A 19,541-nucleotide genomic window follows, 5' to 3' on the forward strand; every position below is an offset into this window, starting at 1 on the left:
CATTGAGTCAGTTTCAACTCATAGTGACCCTGTATAGGGTTTCTGAGAAACAGCTGGTGGGTTTGAACTGCTGACCTTGTGGTTCCAAGTCCAGTGCAGATTCAATAACACCACACCAGGAATCCATGATGTTTTCAATATCTTTCATTAACACAATAATTTAAATGCATCAAGTCTTTCTTATTCATTGTTCATCTTTCACATGCATATGAGAAAGTTGAAAATACTATGGCTTGGGTCAAGCACAAGTTGACTCCACAAAGTGACATCTTTGCTCTTTAAGACATTAAAGAGCTCTTTTGCAGCAGCTTTTCCCATTGCATTACATCACTTGATTTCTTCCCTGCTGCTTCCATGAGTATTGATTATGAATCTAAATAAAATGAAATCTTGACAACTTTAATCTTTTTCCCATTCATCATGAAGCTGTTTACTGGTTTGGTTGTGAGGATTTTTCTTTTCTTTACATTTAGTTGTAATCCATATTGAAGCCTGTATTCTTTGATCTTCATCAACAAGTGCTTCAAGTTCTCTTCCCTTTCAGAAAGCAGGTTTGTGTTATCTTCTTATCTCAGGTTGGTAATGAGCCTTCCTCTAACCCTGATGCCATATTCTTCATATATTCTTCATATATATTCTTCAGTTACTTGGATTATTTGCTCAGCGTACAGATTGAATGAGCACTGTGAATGGATACAACCCTGATGCACACCTTTTCTGATTTGAAACCGCACAGTATCCCTTTGTTCTTTTCAAACAGCTGTTACCGGCCTATGTATAGGTTCTACATGAACACAATGAAATGTTCTGGAAGTCCCATTCTTCACAATGCTACTCCTAGTTTTTTATGCTTCACACAGTCAAATGCCTTTGCAGAGTCAATAAAACACAAGTAAACATCTACCTGTTATTCTTTGCTTTCATTCAAGATCCTTCTAACATCAGTAATGATATCCCTTGTTTCACATCCTCTTCTGAATCTAGCTTGAATTTCTGCCACTCCTTGTGTGTGTCCTGCCACAGTCGCTTTTGATTTATCATCAGCAAAATTTTACTTGCACGTATATTTTCTTTATTTATACCTGCAGTATCTCTGAAGTCCTGGTGTGGCCCTGTGGGTTAATGCACCAGATTGCAAAGCCGTTTAAACTGCAAGGTTGGTGGTTCAAGCTCACCAGTCACTCCTCAGAAACCCTACACAGGGTTGCTATGGGTCAGAACCGACTCAACGGCACCCAACAACAACAATCTCTGAAGCATACCTGTATACACTTCTATGTATTTTATACAAGAGGTCTTCAAAAAGCTTGTGAAAAATGAAATTAAAAGATGATGTAATTTTCCCATGAACAGTCCCCTCATATACATATATGTGTGGCAGGACATGTTTGCTATAATTGTTACACAAATCTTATACAATTGTCTAGTTTTTTCATCTTTATGTTCTATTAATTTCTGAGAGAGATGTATATTAAATTATACTGGTCTAACTACACATTTGTCCATTTCACCTAATATTTACATCAGCCATGTATGTTTTAGGACAATGTCATCAGGTACGTACAATGTAGAATTGTTGTATCCTTTTCACGAACTGAACTTTTATCATTTTGTAAGACCGTTTTTGCTTCCAGTAATGGTTTCTAACTTTTTCATATTAATATTTAGATGTGCCTTAACTAAACATCAGGCACCCTGGTATGGTGCTGTGGGCTAATGCGTCAGACTGCAAAGTCATTTGAACTGCAAGGATGGTGGTTCAAGCTCACGAGCTGCTCCTTAGAAATCTATACAGGGTTGCTATGGGTTGGAATAGACTCAACGTTACCAACAACAAATAAACATCATATTGCTTTATTCTTAAACAAGTCTGCTATCCTTTGTCTTTTAAAGGGAAGGATTTATTCCATATAAAATAAAATATATTTAAGTTGAAATACATTTTTTTTTTTTTTTTTTTACTTGCATGTGATATTAATGATACTGCTCACTGATTTCCAAATTCAGTTAGGTCACTATTCTTTGGAATGGACATTCTTTCAATTGGCTGATCTGGTAACTGTCAACCCAATTTCTTGGCACTGACAAGTGAGTGCACACCGCTAGTGCACATTAGTCTGTTGAAACATTTCAGTTACTATCCCATCAATTCTAGGAGCCTTCTTTTTCACTTTATTGTAGCTTGGATCTCTTCCTTCAATACCATCAGTTCTTGATCATATGTTACCTCTTGAAATGTTTGTGCATCAACCAATTTGTACTGTTCAATACTTTGCCTATTGCTGTTGTTGCCACCCTGTATAGTGTTTCCAAGGAGCGGCTGGTGGTTTGAACCACCAAATTGCAGTTTACTTATCCTTTACTTCGTCATACCAAGTCTCCATTTTACCCACTGTTGTTGTCAGTTCCAACCCTGCATAGGGTTTCCAAGGAGCAGCTGGTGAACTTGAACTGCCAACCGTGTGGTTCAAACTGACTTTGCATTCCAGAGCATTAACCCACAGTGTTACTCCTTTAATATTGTAAGAGACAGAAATTTTTTCTTCAGTTCTTTCATATTGAGAAATACTGAGCATATTCTTCCATTTTAGTTTGCTAGCTTCAAACCTTTATAATACTTTGTCTTCTTGAGTTGTCCTTTGAAATTTTCTGTTCAGCTCTTTTACTTCATCATTTCTTCCAGAAGCACTAGCTTCTCTATATTCAAAAGCAAGTTTCAGAGTCTCTTATAGCATGCATTTTGGTCTTTCATTCCTGTCTTTTTAATGACTTTTTGCTTTCATTATTTATGATGTTTTTGTTGTCACCCCACAACTTGTCAGGTCTTCTGCCTCAAATACATTCTTGAGATGGTCTCTAAATTCAGGCAGGATACACTTGGGATCATATTTTGTTTTTCATGGACTTGTTTTGTTTTCTTCAGCTCTAGCCTGAACTTGCATATGAGCAATTGATGGTAACTTCCACAGTCGGTCTCTGATCTTATTTTGTTTTATGATATTGAGCGTCTCTATTGTCTCTTCCCACAAAAATAGTCAGTTTGATTTCTGTGTATTAGATCTGGTCCACACATATAATTGCCAATTATGTTGTTGAAAAAAGGTATTTGCAATGAAGAAGTGGTTGGTCTTGCAAAATTCTATTATGTGATCTCCAGCATCAATTCTATTACCAAGGTAGTATTTTGCCACTACTGATCCATCCTCTATGTTTCCACCTTTTAAATTCCAGTTGCCAGTAAGTATTAATGCATCTTGATTGCATGTTTGATTAATTTCAAACTGGAGCTGAATTTTTCAATTTCTTCAAATTCTTCAGTTTCTTCCTAACTGGCTTCAGTGGTTGGTTTGTAAATTTGAATAATAGTTGCATTAGCTGACTTTCTTGTAACTATATAGATATCACAGATAGCATTGTATTTCAAGACAGATCTTAAAATGCCTGTTTTGATGACTCTTCAATTTGTCATTTCTGGCATAGTGAACCAAATAATCATATGGTTTAGCCAATACATGTGCACTTGAACTCATTAATACCTAGATTGTTATGTGTTCCATTTCAGTTTTTACAACTCCCAATTTTCCTAGATTAATATTTCATAATTCCATGTTATAATTATTACTGCATGTTTATAGTGGTTTGTTCTTATTTTGAGTCAAACTCCATCAGTAAATGAAGGTCCTTATTGTTAAGGTCCACTTTACTTTGAGGAGGCAGCTCTTCTTCAGTTGGAATTTGAGTGCCTCCCAACTTGAGGGGGTCATCTTTCGGCACTATATCAGCCAGAGTTTTGCTGTTATTCAGAAGAGTTTTAGGAGCTAATCCCTCAGAACAGCCTATTCCTTCTTCCTAGTCTGTTCTTAGTCTGGAAGCTCCACTGAAACCTGTCCACCATGGGTGACCCTGATGGTATTTAAAACACCAGTGGCATAGCTTCTAGCATCATAGTAACACAAAAGCCACCAGAGTACGGCAGACTGACAGACATGTGGGACAATGTATGACATATGAGGATGAAGGCTAACAACATACAGTGTCTGTAAAGGCCCATAATCTCAATGTGAAATACTTCCCCCTTCCCTCTCCAAAGAAGTTTTAAGGGAGCTCTAAGGAATAGGAGGGATTTTAAGGCTTTACTTATAGTGACAAGTGAAGCCAAAATAGCAGGGCTAGATGTAGACCTAGATGTAGTTCTCTGTGAAGAGCAAAAGATGCTTGGACCCTGGGGCTGAGGGGAGATAGGAAGGAATCCACTCCCGAAGCCACAGCTTTTTTACCCAGGGCTGTCTTTTTGGAGGGTCATCTCTCCATTGTGTTCTTCCCCAAAGATCTTCTAATCCTGTCCTGATATTCTTCCTGCTGCAGAAAGGCCTCAGGTATGGAGGGATGATAAACTTGACTGTCTCAATTTTACACTGATTATTATCTTAATTATTGAAAACTTATTAAGGATAACTGATACCTAAGTCCTACTTCATTACTCTTGCTTCTCAGTTTTCTAATCTAAACACTATCTTTTTGTTGACTCAGAAGAAATTTAGAAGCAGTTGACTATATTTGAAATAAATAAAATTTCATTAGGACTCCCAGTGTGGTGCTGTAGGATCAACACTGGGCTGTGAACCACAAAGTCAGCAGTTCAAACCCACCAGCTATACTTTAGAAACCCTATAGAGGGTCACTAAGAGTAGGAACTGACTCAATTGCACTTAAAAATGGCAATAGTAACAGCATAGCCTTGGTGTGGTTAGTGCGGGATAAGCACTGACTGGTAACCACAAGGTCAACAATTCATACCCACCAGCCTTCTCATGTTGTTCTGGTCTGGCACTGGGAGTTAATGCTTCTTATTTCATGAGCTAAGTAAGAATGGCTTTTACTTTTTTAAATGGTTGAAAACTTAAAGTAAATAGTCTTTTATGACAAAGTCAAATTCCATAAATAAAGTTTGAATTTCATAATCTTTTCTTGTTATTTAGTACCTATATAGTATCCTTGATTGTGCCTTTTGGTCTGCAAACCATAAAAACATATCTGTTTATAGATATAAAAAGATATAAGCCCTACCTGGTGAGGCGCTGTGGGATAAAACACTGGACCTCAAGGTTGGTTTGAATCACATGATTGGTGGTTCAAACTCACCAGCTGCTCCTTGGAAACCCTATACAGGGTCACTATGAGTTGGAACCAACTCAGTTGTACTTAATAACAACAGCAACTGTAAGAGAACAAAGCATGCGAATACCTGGAAACTCAGCAACCCTTGCATCTCTTCTTGCTGACTGAGGGTTGCTGTAAGGAAAGGAGAGGTAGCGGATATTTTTGGTGCCGACCTGAGTAACAAGTGAAAACAAAAGGGACAATTAGCCATTGCAGTTGAAAGCTTCATTTGGCAAATAAAATTAAGGACACTGACCTACACTGAGGTATTTTCTTTTAATTACTGGTTTGCAGCATGTTTCAGCTTTCAATGTTTATTTCCTTTCTATCTCATAATAAAATGGGTCATTATAGATCTTTTGAAAGATACTTTCAGACTCTCATTGAACTTGGGTATGTGATTAGGGTCAGATTTAGGCTCAACCTTCATCTAGAAATTTCAGTAATACTGATTGGAGATGCCATAAAATAGACAGTTCAGGCACACAGTGGGTTAAGTGAAGAAGAGGCACAAGTGTCGTGACAAATGAAGCTTCTTACACCTTCCTGGCAGACAAATTAACTTCCTAGAACCAGATGTTCTGGCCCATGGATGTTCCTCTGGAATGTTCAGTCTGGACAGCATAGTGTCTGTCCCTGAACACACAGACTAATAAACATGTTCCAGTCATAGATCCATTCCAGAAGGCTGTCACTGTCATGGACAGATGTCTTGGGTTCCTAAGACCAAGACCCAGAGAAGAAGGTTGCCTTGCTGTCCTGAGCCTTCTTAACTTGCGTGTTTCTCTGGCAACAAGGTGTTATTTATTTATTTATTTTTAATATCAATGGTAGTTCACCTGAGAAGGCCCCATAGAAGGACCAGCCCAGTTATCAGGCAGTAAACATTTGCTAAGTAAAGGAATGTCCTGAGTCAACAGTCCCAACCAGTACCGGCTTTCCCCACGGTAGACTGTGGCCTTTCCTCATGCTCTCCCTTAAGGTGTTCTGGCGGCGGATTAGAATCTCTTTTGCCTGCTTCTCACTTGATTGGGGCTTGAGGTTGTATTTGTTGTAGGACAGGGTCTGCAAAGACAACAGAATAACAAATACCTAAGGACATCTCCAGTATAAGCTTCAACTTCAGGAGGTTACTGAAAAAAATTATAAAACAAACAATATAGAACAGGAAGGCACTTTGGGTGTTGTCTGGTACAACTGTCTCATACTACCAATGAGCAAGTCCAAGCCCAGAGAAGATAGGCTACCCACTGTCAGACCAGAGCTATATTTTGACCTCCTGTCTCTGACTACCCAAAATCAGGGAAAGTGTTTTCTATTTGTATTCCGTTTCTCTGTATCCTTGCAGCTTCCCACTAAGGTACCCATCACCCAGAAACCCCATAGACTCAGTTTCTCTTTCAAGTCATGATTTTCTTTTAAAATGCTAGACCTAGTCTTTTAACTTAAACAGATCTGGTAAATGTCAAAAGTACAAGGTATATTGGAAATTTCCATAGGATTACCATGTTTTAAATTTTAGTGTCATTGAAAGAGACTAAAATACATTTATCACTTAATTTTACAATCATCATCAATTCTAAAAGGAAGAGCTATTTTCAGCAAAATAGCTGTTATTATTGTTGTAAGTGCCATTGAGTCAGTTCCGACCCATAGTGACCCCGTACAGGGTTTCCGAGGCTGTAAATCTTTACGGGAGCCTCATCTTTCTCCCGTGGAGCAGCTGGTAGTTTTGAATTGCTGACCTCGCAGTTTCCAGCACTATTAGTAACTGCTATGCTACCAGAGCTCTATCAAGTCAGTTCTGACTCATAGCAACCCTATCTATATATGAGCATTATGAAACACTGCCAAGGTCTGTGTCATTCTCATAATCTTTGCTGTATTTGAACCCACTGTTACAGTCACTGTATCAATTCATCTCATTGAGGGTCTTCCTCTTTCTTTCTCAATGACCTTCTATATTATCAAGCATAATCTCCTACTCCAAGGACTGGTTCCTCCTGATAACATGTCCAAATTATGTGAGAAAGTCTTGCCATCCTAGTTTCCAAGGAGCATCCTGGTTGTACTTCTTCCAAGACTGATTTGTTTTTCTTTTGGCAGTCCATGGCATCTTCAATATCTTTCACTAACACCATAATTCAAATACATCAATTCTTCTTTGATCTTTCTTATTCATTATCTGACTTTCACATGCATATGAGGCAACTGAAAACACCTTGGCTTGAGTCAGGTACACCTTAGCCCTTATGGTGATATCTTTGCTTTGTAACACTTTAAAGAGGTCTTTTGCAGCAGATCATTATGCAACAAACAAAATAGTAGAAAGGACATAATCTCAGATAAAGAACAGTTCTCTAAAATAAGTGCACTTAATATGGCTCTTCTACCCATATGTGGTTGTTGTTGTTAGGTGCCATCGAGTTGGTACCAACTTATAGCAACCTCATACACAACAGAACGAAACACTGCCTGGTCCTGGGCCAACCTCACAATTGTTGCCACACTTAAGCCTATTGATGCTGCCACTTGGCCAATCCATCTCATTGGGGGTTCTTCCTCTTTTTCTCTGACCCTCCACTCTACCAAACATGTATCCTTCTCCAGTGACTGGTCCCTCCTGACAATATGTACAAAGTGTGAAAGACAAAGTCTGGCCATCCTGGCCTCCAAGGAACACTCTGGCTGTACTTCTTCCAACACAGATCTGCTTGTTCTTTTGGCAGTCCATGGCACTTTCAGTATTCTCCTCCAATACCATAACTCAAAAGCATCAGTTCTTCTATGATCTTCCTTATTCACTGTCCAGCTTTTGCATGCATATGAGCATACATATACCATGACTAAGGTCAGGCGCACCTTAGTCCTCAAGTGGACATCTTTGCTTTTCAATACTTTAAAAGAGTCTTGTGCAGTAGATTTGCCTAATGCTATGCATCACTTGATTTTCTCCATAGTCTTTGTAATGCCCACCAACAACAATCTGCTATAATGAGTCTCAGTAAGAAAAGATGTGAGAAGATATTGATGGAATAATATGATTCAGCTATAAATGATTGCTAATGGAGTTCATTATGATTGTGAAAACCTGAAACTCCAACCTGGGTATAAAATAAGCATCTTAGAAGCAGGAGGCGGGAATCTCATTATCATCAAGGAAAAAGAGCTGGGAGTGAAGCACATCCTTTGGACTCTGATATCCCTGTGGATTGAACCTCCTTGACCCAAGGGCAGAAAACTGTGAAACTGGAGGTGTAGCAGAGGGGTGGCAGAGCAGCAGCAGCAGAAGCAGAAGAACTAAGAGCTAAAGCACCAGACAGAACAGTGGGCTTCCCAGTCCATGGAGCAGGTAAAATTTGGGAAGGAAGCTTGCTTGCAGAGTGGGGTGCCTCTAGGCACTTATTTGGGAAAACTAAAGCTGTGTGCCTTTAGGATGAAGTTTATGGTGGAGTGGTGTTCCCTGAAGTAATTTATCAGCAGTCCTAAAAGAACTTGCAGGCAAAGAGAGAGGCCTGCTTGTAGGCATGACTGAGGAGAGGCTATCTGGACTGGAAGAACTGTGCCCTGAACATTGCTGACCCTGAATTTTAATGTACCAACTTCCCTAATCAACCCCTTAACTGTGAGTGTGTGTCTGAGTTCTGTGTGGCCACTGCAGTGAATTCTAGAACTCAGCTGAGTAGACAGTCCTGTGGAGGGATGGTTGGTATCATTTTTTGAGATAACTAAGTTTTGTTGGTGTTGTGTTTCATATTTCTCCTGTTTTGTTGAAATATGTAAGTTTTGTTGTGGTTGTTGACGTATTTCTCCTGTGGAGTGAATGGTGGGTTTGAACCTCTGACTTTGAGGTTATTGTTGTTGTTAAGTGCTGTTAAGTCTATTTCAACCTATAGCAACCCTGTATAGGGGTTCTGAGGAGCAGCTTGTGAGCTTGAACCACCGACCTTGCAGTTCAAAAAGATTTGCAGTCTGGTGCATTAACCCACAGCACCAGGACTCCAACCTTGAGGTTAGCATCTGTAATACTTAGATTCTGTGACAAAACTTGACTAGGCCAGGGTTTGGCAGTTAAGACTTATAATCTCCCGTGATGAAATCTTCTGTGAGCATCCAATCAATTGAAAGGAAATTTCCTTGAGGGTGTGGTCTGCCTCCAATATGTTGAATACTCTCAAAACGTGTACTTGCTTTCTGCTGGATGTGGACTCTGCATCTGTCTTGCTGTCCACCCTCTGGTTCTTCAGACTTGAGCCAGTGGCCTCCCATCTTACCTGCCTGACCTGCCTGTCTGCCATCCATCCTATGGATCTTGGTTCATAAGCCCTGCTGTGTGTGTCTATGTATATTACTGGAAGGGAATTCATGCACTTAGATTTGGATTCTGTTGTACTAAGGTTGCTTTGAGTCAGAACTGACTCGAAGGAATCTAATAACAATAATAATAGACTTGGGAAAAGGTTAGTTTTAAGGAAGATTTGGACATATAAATCTTCCATTTTGTCTCACATCAGATTACCCATGTATTTATCTATTTTTCCTATCCCTAGGAAGCATGGTGTATATTCTTGGTATATACAAGTATATTCTCTCTTCTCCCTCCAATTCCACTCTTTAATGAAGAAGTTAGTGGTTATGGTAAACCTCTACTTCCAACCAAACCTTGAGTTCTCCAGGAAAAAGAACTGCATCTGTCTTACTCAGTGTAGTATTTCCAATGCCTGGCACATTCCAAATGTGCATTTGATATTTGATGAAAACCTAATAACTTGTTTTCTTCTTTTGAAAGTTCATAGAAATCTCAGGGTGGACCTGATGATGTGGGCTGCCTCAGGGATTATAATTCAATCTTTGACCTATCCTGGAGGTCAGGATTGAAGGCAGTTTCTTCACTTTTAGTTTAGAAAGAGTGTTTCTCCATCTCCATTCCCACAGTTTTCTAGTACAGAAGCCTCTGTGATTCTCCAACTGAGAAGCAGAATCTAGAACATGTCCCACCCTGTAGAGGTTAGTCCCTCAACGTCTCTACCAGGAACTATCCTGTACTGGACTTGTGGAGGGGAAGAAACTTCTATTAGGAGTGGTCAGAGCCTTCCAATGTGTCACGGGCCACAGAAATGCCAAGTCAGTTTTAGGATTCAATTGCTTACCAGTTATCACCACAGAATCAAATCCTGTACTCATCTGTGTACTGCCCTGAAGTGACTTCTAATCCGAAAGATGGTGTCAATAGTAAGAAAATACCCCAACAAGCAGTCTAGTGGCCTCGACCACCCTGTTGAGACACAATTAAGTTTCTGTTCTCCTAACTAAGCAGAGAGAACTTGAAATCTGTTTTAAAGAGGTTAACATGAACAAGACTATTCAAGTGTCAAATAGCAGATATATAGTTGTTCTGAGTTACATTGTTAGGTAGATTTTTAACTTTGAAAAGGCAGGTAGACCATGATGAAGGCAAGGAGTCACATCACCTTTGTAAAAGGGTTAGAAATGAATGCTAGAAAGGGAAGAATCAGGGAAATTCATTTTATAAAAGTAACAAAAGTGGAGGCGTAAAGCAATTTCAGAGGCTGAAACTCTCCTCTGTTTATTATTTATGTTTTCCCCATTTGACACCCCACGGTGGCCAGCAATATATTCTTTAGAAGTGGTCAATGAGCTTAAACTTGGGAGCAACAAAAAAGTTAGATGCTGAATAGCTTATTGTTGTTAAGTACCATCGAGTCGATTCCAATTCACAGCAACCCTGCACAAGGTTTTCAAGGAGCAGCTGGTGGGTTGAACTGCTAACCTTTTGGTTTACAGTCCAGCACTTATCCTACAGCACCACTCCAGAAGTCTGCTGAATAGCTTAGAAGGCAGAATTCCCTAGAACAGACTGCTTAGACAGACTTATAGAAAAAGAAAAATATTGGCTATCTCATAGTGGTTATGAATCGGGCTGTGAACCGCAAGGTCAGCAGTTCGAAACTACCAGCTGTTCCATGGGAGAACGAGGAGGCTTTCTGCTCCCATAAAGATTTACAGCCTCAGAAGTGCTGTACAGGGTCACTATGAGTCAGAACCGACTCCATGGCACATAACAACAGGCACTTGTGTCAAAGGAATAAAGTACAGAATAGGAAGTTGGCTTTATTTTAGACTAGATAGGAGTCCGAAGAATTTTCATTTCTATTTCTGGACTTTTCCCCCAAATGTAACCTTCATCAGCATGGGGGGGGGGGGGGGGAGTCTGAGTACCAGGCACTCTTTGTATCATGGCTGTTCTCATTAGCCAGACTTTTTCAAACCAGGAAGTTTTCATCTCCTTATCTAAGGTAGAATGTGATAGCATTGCTGAGACAGTTTTACTTGGAATGATTTGAAAGCTGTGTAATTTACTCTAAGAGTTCTTTGATTAATTGTGACCCATATTCTGTCAGCTGGTAGAAAGCCTTCCCATGACAGGTTCTCCTAATCAATGAGTTATCTCAAACAGCAAGTCAGAAAGCATTCATCTTCATTGGCTTATATCTGTGTGGAGTCATGTAAAGATTGGTTGGTGGTTGAAAGATCTAAGTACTTAACCTCAATGTGTTCTGTGACCTTGAACAACAAAATAACCAACTTCTCAAACTTCAGCATTTTTTATTAAAATGGAGGAACTGTGACTAGAAGAATTCTTTTTTCTGTCCCATTGAGACTATAATCTAAGCCAGTTACAAAAGCCAAGGCTTTCATAAATAATTGACTTATAATCATACTCAAGCATTGTCCAGGACAATTTAATCCTCACACTTGAAGAAAACTCTTGAGTAGAGGACACAAGTTTAAATTTCAGTTGGCAAAATCAAAGTTTCAGACGGACACACATATTGCCCCTAGGAATGTTCTTGCTGTGCATTTTGGACCAGTTCCCAAGTGTTAGAATAGACTTCAGATCTATTTTGTTTTAATATGTAAGTCTGGTCCAAAATGAAAACATAATATGCCAAATACATCTTCTTTTATTCAAGCTTCAAGAAGTGCAGTTTCAGTATTAGACTCTAATCCATTTCAATTGTTCAAGCTTTATCAGAGTCAGTGACTTTGAGACAACTTGATTATCATTAGCATCCTGGTGCCATCTTTCTTCTGTGGTGCTGGTGGATGAGCTTCCCCACTTGTCTGTGTCTAGAGAGAGATGATGACATGCTTGGTCTGGAAAGCGCAAGGCTGCAGAGCTAGGGCAGCCTGACCCCTAGAGCTGGCAACTGGATTTGCATTTCTCTTTATACCACAGGTTACAATTTGTTACAGCAGAAAGAAAACAATTAAGTTTCTGTTCTCCAAACTTAGCAGAGAAAACTTGAAATCTGTCTTCAAGAGGTTAATGTGAACAAGAACTGATTCCTGGAAGAGTGGTTCCAAGGATAGGCAGTAGGTGTATTGCAAGTGATTTATACATACCCTTTGTCGAACTTGGTACATGTTGCGTGTCAGAATGTCTTTCATGGACTCTACGTCTTCAGGAGAAAGCCTTTTGGTTCCATGTATTCTCTGAGCCCTAGAAACATCATTGGAAGCAATCCAGGCATTATTCTTCCATCTTAGCAAAAAGTATGGAAATCTAAAGTTCCAAAGCTTGTCTTTGCAGAATATTTCCTATTGTTTTAATTCATATCAAATTATGTTAATTTTATTAAAATAAAAATTCATTGGTTGTTAAATTACTTAAATAAATCCATGTGGAATATCAAAACATGAGCTTATATTCTGATATTCAAATTTAAAACTTTAACTTACAGTTTCAGTTACATGGTTCCTTGGCCCATCTATAGCTTTGATGTGGGAATTATTCTAAGCCTTTTTTTTTTTTTTAAAGGATTTAAGGTAAAACAACCAGTTGTTTTGTTCCTCCAAATCTGTTATGAACTGACACATTTTGTAAAATACAATAAATATCAATGATCAGAAAATAAAAATATTTAAAGATATTGGAATTGACTTGAAGGTAGTGGGTAAGTGGGTATAATAAAATGCAAACCATATATTTCATTTTTCTAGTCAAAGGAGTAAAATTACTTAGTCAAAGACTGACTCTCATTTCTCGGCTTGCTTTACTTGCAAACTGTTAACTGATCAACACTACTCCACACACGACATTGTAACTCAATACTGATCCAGGAAATAGTAAAGTTTTATGAATACATATATCTGGAAATTGTCCCCTTAGAGATTTTTATCTTAAAACGCTATTGTAACAAACTAGAATCACAGTTACCAGGAGAACTGGACCATTTTCACCAGGAAACCCAGTCTAAGCTTGGAGACATTGGGCACTTTATATGAGATTCTAGAAGCAGGAGACCACTCACTGCTTTAGCACTGAGCACCTCCACATCCTTCTCTCACCATGAGCCTGCCTCCCACTCAGGGTGTTCCAAAACCAGGTCATGCACAGGTTAGCAGTCAATGAACAATCGTCCTCTGGGATTCTAGAGTCATGATATTGCTATGTTCAGAATTCTCATCTGATAAATATATTTGAATACAATTCAGTGCCAGCAGTTTCAAAAACAAACAACTTTTTGTAACATAAATAACATATAATGACTGTAGAAAATAAAAGCAATTAACAACAAAAAAGAGAATTAAATAAAATCAACCCCTTCTTTTAATATTATCAAAGAGCCCTGGTATCATAGTGGCTAAGCACTCAGTTAGTAACCAAAAGGTCAGTGGTTCAAACCCACTAGGTGCTCTGGGGGACAAAGGTGTGTCAGGCTGCTTCCATATAGATTACAGCCTTGGAAACACTGCGGGGCAATTCCAACCTGGCCTATTGGTTCTCTAAGAGTTATATATAATTGATTCAACAGCATGAGTTTGCTTTAATTTTTAAAGTAACTATCTCCTCTATTAACATCTTGGTATAAATCCTTTCAGAGTTGTGTTTTTTTTTTTCCCCTTCTTCCCAAATGGCAGCTTTTCTTAGTACAGAAGTGAAGTGATAGGCTAAATATCTGTTTAGGCATTGAGCTGCTAACAGTAAAGTTGGTGGTTCGAACCCACCAGTCACTCTGAGGGAGAAAGATGAAGCTGTCTGCTCCTATAAAAATTTACAGTCTCAGAAACCCTATATAGGGGAGCTATGAGTTGGAATCAACTCAATAGCAGTGGATTTTTTTTTTTTTAATTATATATATTTCCAAACATTAATAGAAACGCAACCATACATAGCAAGAAAATGTTGAAAAATAGTGTATGACTTATGAAAGACCTTTAAGGGCTTGGATACTGGACATTAAGGTACGTCTGGATTTTATTTAGCAATGCTAATAGACTAATCAGTGTCCCTCTACAAAATTTTTTGAAATCAATATTTCTGTATCTCAGAGCTATGAAAGTAATTTCTATTCATATTTAGGTGCCATCCTCAGTGGTCTAAACATTATTTCATTTCAAAGGGCATTTCAACCTCGCTGTTTAAACGTCCTTCAACCTTGATATTTAAATGCCCACCACCACACATGATCTGAACATATCTTCTATTTACAGTGGGTGTATTCTATTGCTAAGCAAAAACAACAGCTAATCAAATAGTTCCATTGCCTGTGTTTATAATAAAACAACCAGATAGAGAAAAACAAAACAAGTAGGTATAGTTAAACTTGATAATACAGTAGATCTAACTTAGCACTCTCGCTGGTTTATAATTAAAGACTTTGGGAAGGAACAGATTTAATTAACTCTGGCTGCTGGCCCAAATGATTAACATAGGGATTCCAGAAGCATGATCTCTCATGGATCCAAACTAAGAGGCTGCAGCATCAAATGACTTAGAGGGATGGTAATGTGGGCAAGGTGACACCTGGGGTCCCCGACATGTCTCTCCCTTAGCAGAATCATCCCTGAAAGGCTCATGCCATGAGCATAAGAAAGATAAAATCCTTTGGAAGACAAAATTAAAATTACAGTAAAACACATTTGTCGCTGGAGCATTCAAGAGAAAGAATTTTCTACCTTTAAATAAAAAAATTGGTGATAATTTTATGGTTACTTATATCAAACTGGAATCCTGGTGTGGCACTGCAGGATAAGCACTGGATCACAAGTTGGATTGAACCACAAGGTCGGTGGTTCAAACCCATCAGCTATTCTTTGGAAACCCTATACAAGGTTACTATGAGTTGGAACCGACTCAGCAGCAATTAACAACAACAATACCAAACTATGAACAACTCATTCTGAACAAATCTAATATGTTCACATATCTCTTGTCATTTTTTACAGTCACATGTTATAATAGAAAAAGAAGCTTCAAATCTAAGGATGTCAGTGCTAATTTTAAACCTAGTAGATGTTAGATTCCTGTCAAAGTACGAATTTTTAGGAGATTAAATATTACACCCTGATTCATTTAGAAGAATCCATCTTCTTTGAGTGGATCTAGACAATGACATCTGTGGGAAATGTATGCGGATGGGAAAATAACTAAAGGACATGCCCGCTGACTGAATGCAGTACCCAACAGCTGTTCTGTGTGTGTGGTTAATCTGTGTCTTTGTAGAAAGGTCACCAAGAAAGCCAACATTTAGAAAGAATGAAGAATGGGGAGCAGATGGCATTGCTTTCCATAGCATACACAGTTCCAGTGAGGAAATGAAAATGACACTTTGAGTTCAAGGGTCTTCAGTGTAAGAATGCATCAATTTGAACTAATAGCTGTCAATATGCAATCAATGAAAATTTAAGCATTGACATTTTAATTGTATCGTAAAATGTCCAAAACAAAAAGTTTACCATTTTAAACTCTTTTTAAGTGTGCAATTCCATGACATCAATTACTTTGCCATGTTGCACTCATCACTGCTATCCATTTCTAAAAGGTCTTGGTTACCCCAGTGTTCCTTTAGCAATAATTCCCATTTCCTCCTATCCCTAAAGCCACATGCTGTAGCTTGCTCTGAGTCAGTTTCAGCTCATAACAAACCTGTGTAGGGTTTCTGAGACTGTAAATCTTTACAGGAGCAGAAAGTCTCATTTTCTCCCTCAGAGCAACTGGTGGATTCAAACTGATGACCTTGCAGTTAGCAGCCCAACATAGAACCCACAACGCCACTGGGGCTCCTTCCACAACCAAGTTGCTGTTATTGCTGTTAAGTGCTGTCGAGTCAGTTCTGACTCATAGTGACCCTATACAGGGTTTTCAAAGAGTGGCTGGTGGATTTGAACCAGACCTGTAGTTAGCTATCCAGTGCTTATCTTACAATGCCACACCAAGACTGCAAAACCAGGTTGTTGGTATTGTTAGGTGTCAGCTGACTCATAGCGATCCTGCATAGAGTTTCTGAAGAGCACTGGTGAGTTTGATCCATTGATCTTTGCAGTTCATGCTGACCTTTCTGTCCAGTGCTTATCCTACGGCCCCACATCAGGACTTCCCCAAACCATTTTTGTTGTTAAATGTTGTTGAGTTGGTTCCAACTCATAGAAACTCCATATAGGCTTTCCTGGGAACAGCTGGTGGGATTGAACTGCCAACATTGTGTTTCACAGTCCAGTGCTGAGCACCACATCAGAAGTCACCCAAACTAGGTAGTCACTAATAAATCTCGTATCTATGCATTTGCCTACTCTGAATATCTTATAAAAGTGGAACCCGACAATATTTGGAGCTGCAATGCTTTTAATTAAGTTGAGTCTCTGTTATCTGATATTTCTGAAGGTTTACCACTCATTGATAAGACATTTAAAGTAAATCATCAAATACATACTCTATTTCTTAGGGTTAATTTGAAGTTCAAATAAGACAATGCATGTAAAAACAATGACACTTAATTACCAGTGGCATCCACACTGTGCTATGTTCAACCAGTGGTACTACTCTTGCAAAAGGACAGAGAGTTTTAGATATTTAAACCTCTTAAGAAACAATTGCTTCAATTTCTGAAGAAAAAAATTTAATGTGCACTTTGCTGTTATCATCTTGGACAGAAGAAGAAAAAACGAGCTGAGTACACACTTCTTTTTCCTCTGATTGTATGAAGGTTTATTGCTCAAAACATTAGCTACTTTGATCTTAGGAAAGGAATTCCTCTTTGCCAGACATCCTACAGATTTCTGATGAGATCAAATAAATTCAATTTAAATGCTAACTTCATACTAAGCATTAGTTTTGGGAAAAAAAATTCCTCTCTCACCTCAGTTAAATCACTGGTTTGGTAATAGAAGGAGGGAAAAAAAAAATTTTTTTTTAACCTACATAGTTTCCTTACTAATAGAGGGGCCCCTTTCCAAATAAAGTGGGTTTAAAAATTCTTTTGAGGCCAGAAATTGGGTAATTGCTTAAGACCTGTGCAATCTAATGCTGAGATTGTAACCTATTTTACCACATGATAGACTGATTCTCATTTGCAATAAGTGTCCCTGTATACCTACACCAAGTGTTCATATAATTAGTAAGCAACCCAATTCAGGAAGTCCCTAATGCTCTAAACTGTCAGAACTTAGACAACTAACTCCACTGCAGGTAACTCCACTGCATCTAGTTAGCTCCAACTCATCCATCAGTGAACAGGTGCAATTCTGGGAGCCAGACGATGTTCACCTCTTATACTTGGATACTTGCTAGCTCCTATTCTTCTTGATTTGCATTCATTTGACTTTTAATTAATGTCTTTGACTCTGCTGGAGTATGATGAAAGTCCCATGAAAGCAGGGACTGTGTCTTCTTCCACAGTGCTTGATACATAATAGGTGCCCAATTAGGATAGTTGGGTCTAAGGTAGAGCAAGTGAAGCACAAAATGTATGCATGTGGCTGCCTTCAGAGCCTGCCATTTGTGGAATATTCACTACTTTAAATTATTGCACATTCAAAAAAAAACCTTAATAATCAATGTAAGTATCAATTTTTGATGCAAAATTTTATAAAATAAAGTTGAATGTAAAAATCCAGAATAAATAAAATATCAAAAATTTAATTAAAAATGGGATCAGTATTATTGATTGCTTCTTTTGCCACATGACATTGCCAATAAACATTCGTTAGCACATTCCCATTTTGATATCAGAAGTTTCCTTAAAACAAATAACCAACTGAAACTTCACTGAAAAATAAGCAAAAAGCTTTCTATTTACATTGAGATGCTTTCAGGGGAGCTAGATGTTTCCATCTTTTCCTGGCCAAGTAAGAAACGGCCAGGGTGTTTCTGGTTCATTAACAGGTAAGGGCTGAAAGTGTTATCTCAGAAACAACACTCAGCCATCCGTGTCAATTCCATTGCTGCCTATTCTTAGCTCTTCTCAGCTTGCTCTTTAAAGGTGAGGACCTAATTGAAGCTCATGACCCAGTCAGTGTGTTTACCTGCTGAAGATGACAGGCTGGAGGGGGCTAGTGCTCCTTCTCTTGAATACAGTGTTTTGTGATTACTTTCCCTAATTCTTAACCATTTCTTAGAAGAAAACTGGGCATTTTTCGTAGATAGATTAATTCTTATGACTTTGAAAAAACTTTTGTTAAATGTCAGATCAAGTGTCCTGGGAGAGTTACAACAACTTTAAGTGGTGTGGCACTGTAGGATAAGCAGTGGACTGCTAATGGCAAGGTTGTCAGATCAAACCCATGAGCTGCTCCTTGGAAACCCTATACAGGGCCACTATGAGTCAGAACCAGCTGGATGACACTTAACAATAACAATAAGTCATTTCATGGGACAATTAATCTCTAGATGCTCTAAGAACCATGTTTTCAAGGAATGCATTGAGATACAGGCATCTTCCCTCATTATGCCCCCACCTCTACACCAATACTCAGGATGCCTGTTTCTCATATGCCAAGTTGGTCTCACAAAGACTCAAGTCAAGCCTCACAATCCCACAAAATTACATACACAGTTCCTCTTTAAATAGTCCACCAAGTTCCACACCTCTCCTAATACCAAAACCCAAACACAGTGATCCTATGTGCTTTTGCGTAGAGTAGCATTCCATAGTGTTTCCATGGCTGTGACATTTTGGTGCCTTTCTTTCAAGTCACCTCTGGCAGATTCAAACCACCAAACTTTCAGCTTAACTGTATGCACCAGCTAGAAACCCCTTACTACCACCATTCATGCCTACGTCCAAGTTAGCGTCAGAAGAGGCTGGCGCTATCTCTTCTCATGCTGGAGGAGATTACTGAATAGAAGCAGCAGCAGGAAAACAAAAGCTAAAAAAAAGGTAAAGAGTAGGGATTTTAATCAGGAGTAGAAGAAGAAAGACTTGTAAAACATTTTGTAATTCTGTAAATTCACTTGCCCCTCTCTCCGGAAGAAAGGAGTATAATAAGAAGGGAACTTTTGCTACAAAGTAATTTTCAGAAAGCAAGTGAGAACATGCTGGGCATGGACCAAACCACAAGATGCCAAGACTTAGATT

The 19,541-nt window shown here is 38.7% G+C and overlaps 1 protein-coding gene across 1 annotated transcript in view; it reads right to left on the minus strand.

Moving 5' to 3' along the window:
- The window catches only part of SLC9A4 (solute carrier family 9, subfamily A (NHE4, cation proton antiporter 4), member 4), a 75,730-nt gene that overhangs the window by 7,723 nt on the left and 48,466 nt on the right, over positions 1–19,541 (minus strand). The window contains exons 9-11 of the mRNA XM_006870732.1: positions 12,589–12,685; positions 6,094–6,225; positions 5,246–5,333 (exon numbers count right to left, since the gene is read on the minus strand). Coding sequence (XP_006870794.1) covers positions 5,246–5,333; positions 6,094–6,225; positions 12,589–12,685 — 317 coding nt within the window. The remainder of the gene's footprint in view (positions 1–5,245; positions 5,334–6,093; positions 6,226–12,588; positions 12,686–19,541) is intronic.

The sequence above is a fragment of the Chrysochloris asiatica genome, unplaced genomic scaffold (genome assembly GCF_000296735.1).
Source record: "Chrysochloris asiatica unplaced genomic scaffold, ChrAsi1.0 scaffold00150, whole genome shotgun sequence".
Classification (NCBI taxonomy): domain Eukaryota; kingdom Metazoa; phylum Chordata; class Mammalia; order Afrosoricida; family Chrysochloridae; genus Chrysochloris; species Chrysochloris asiatica.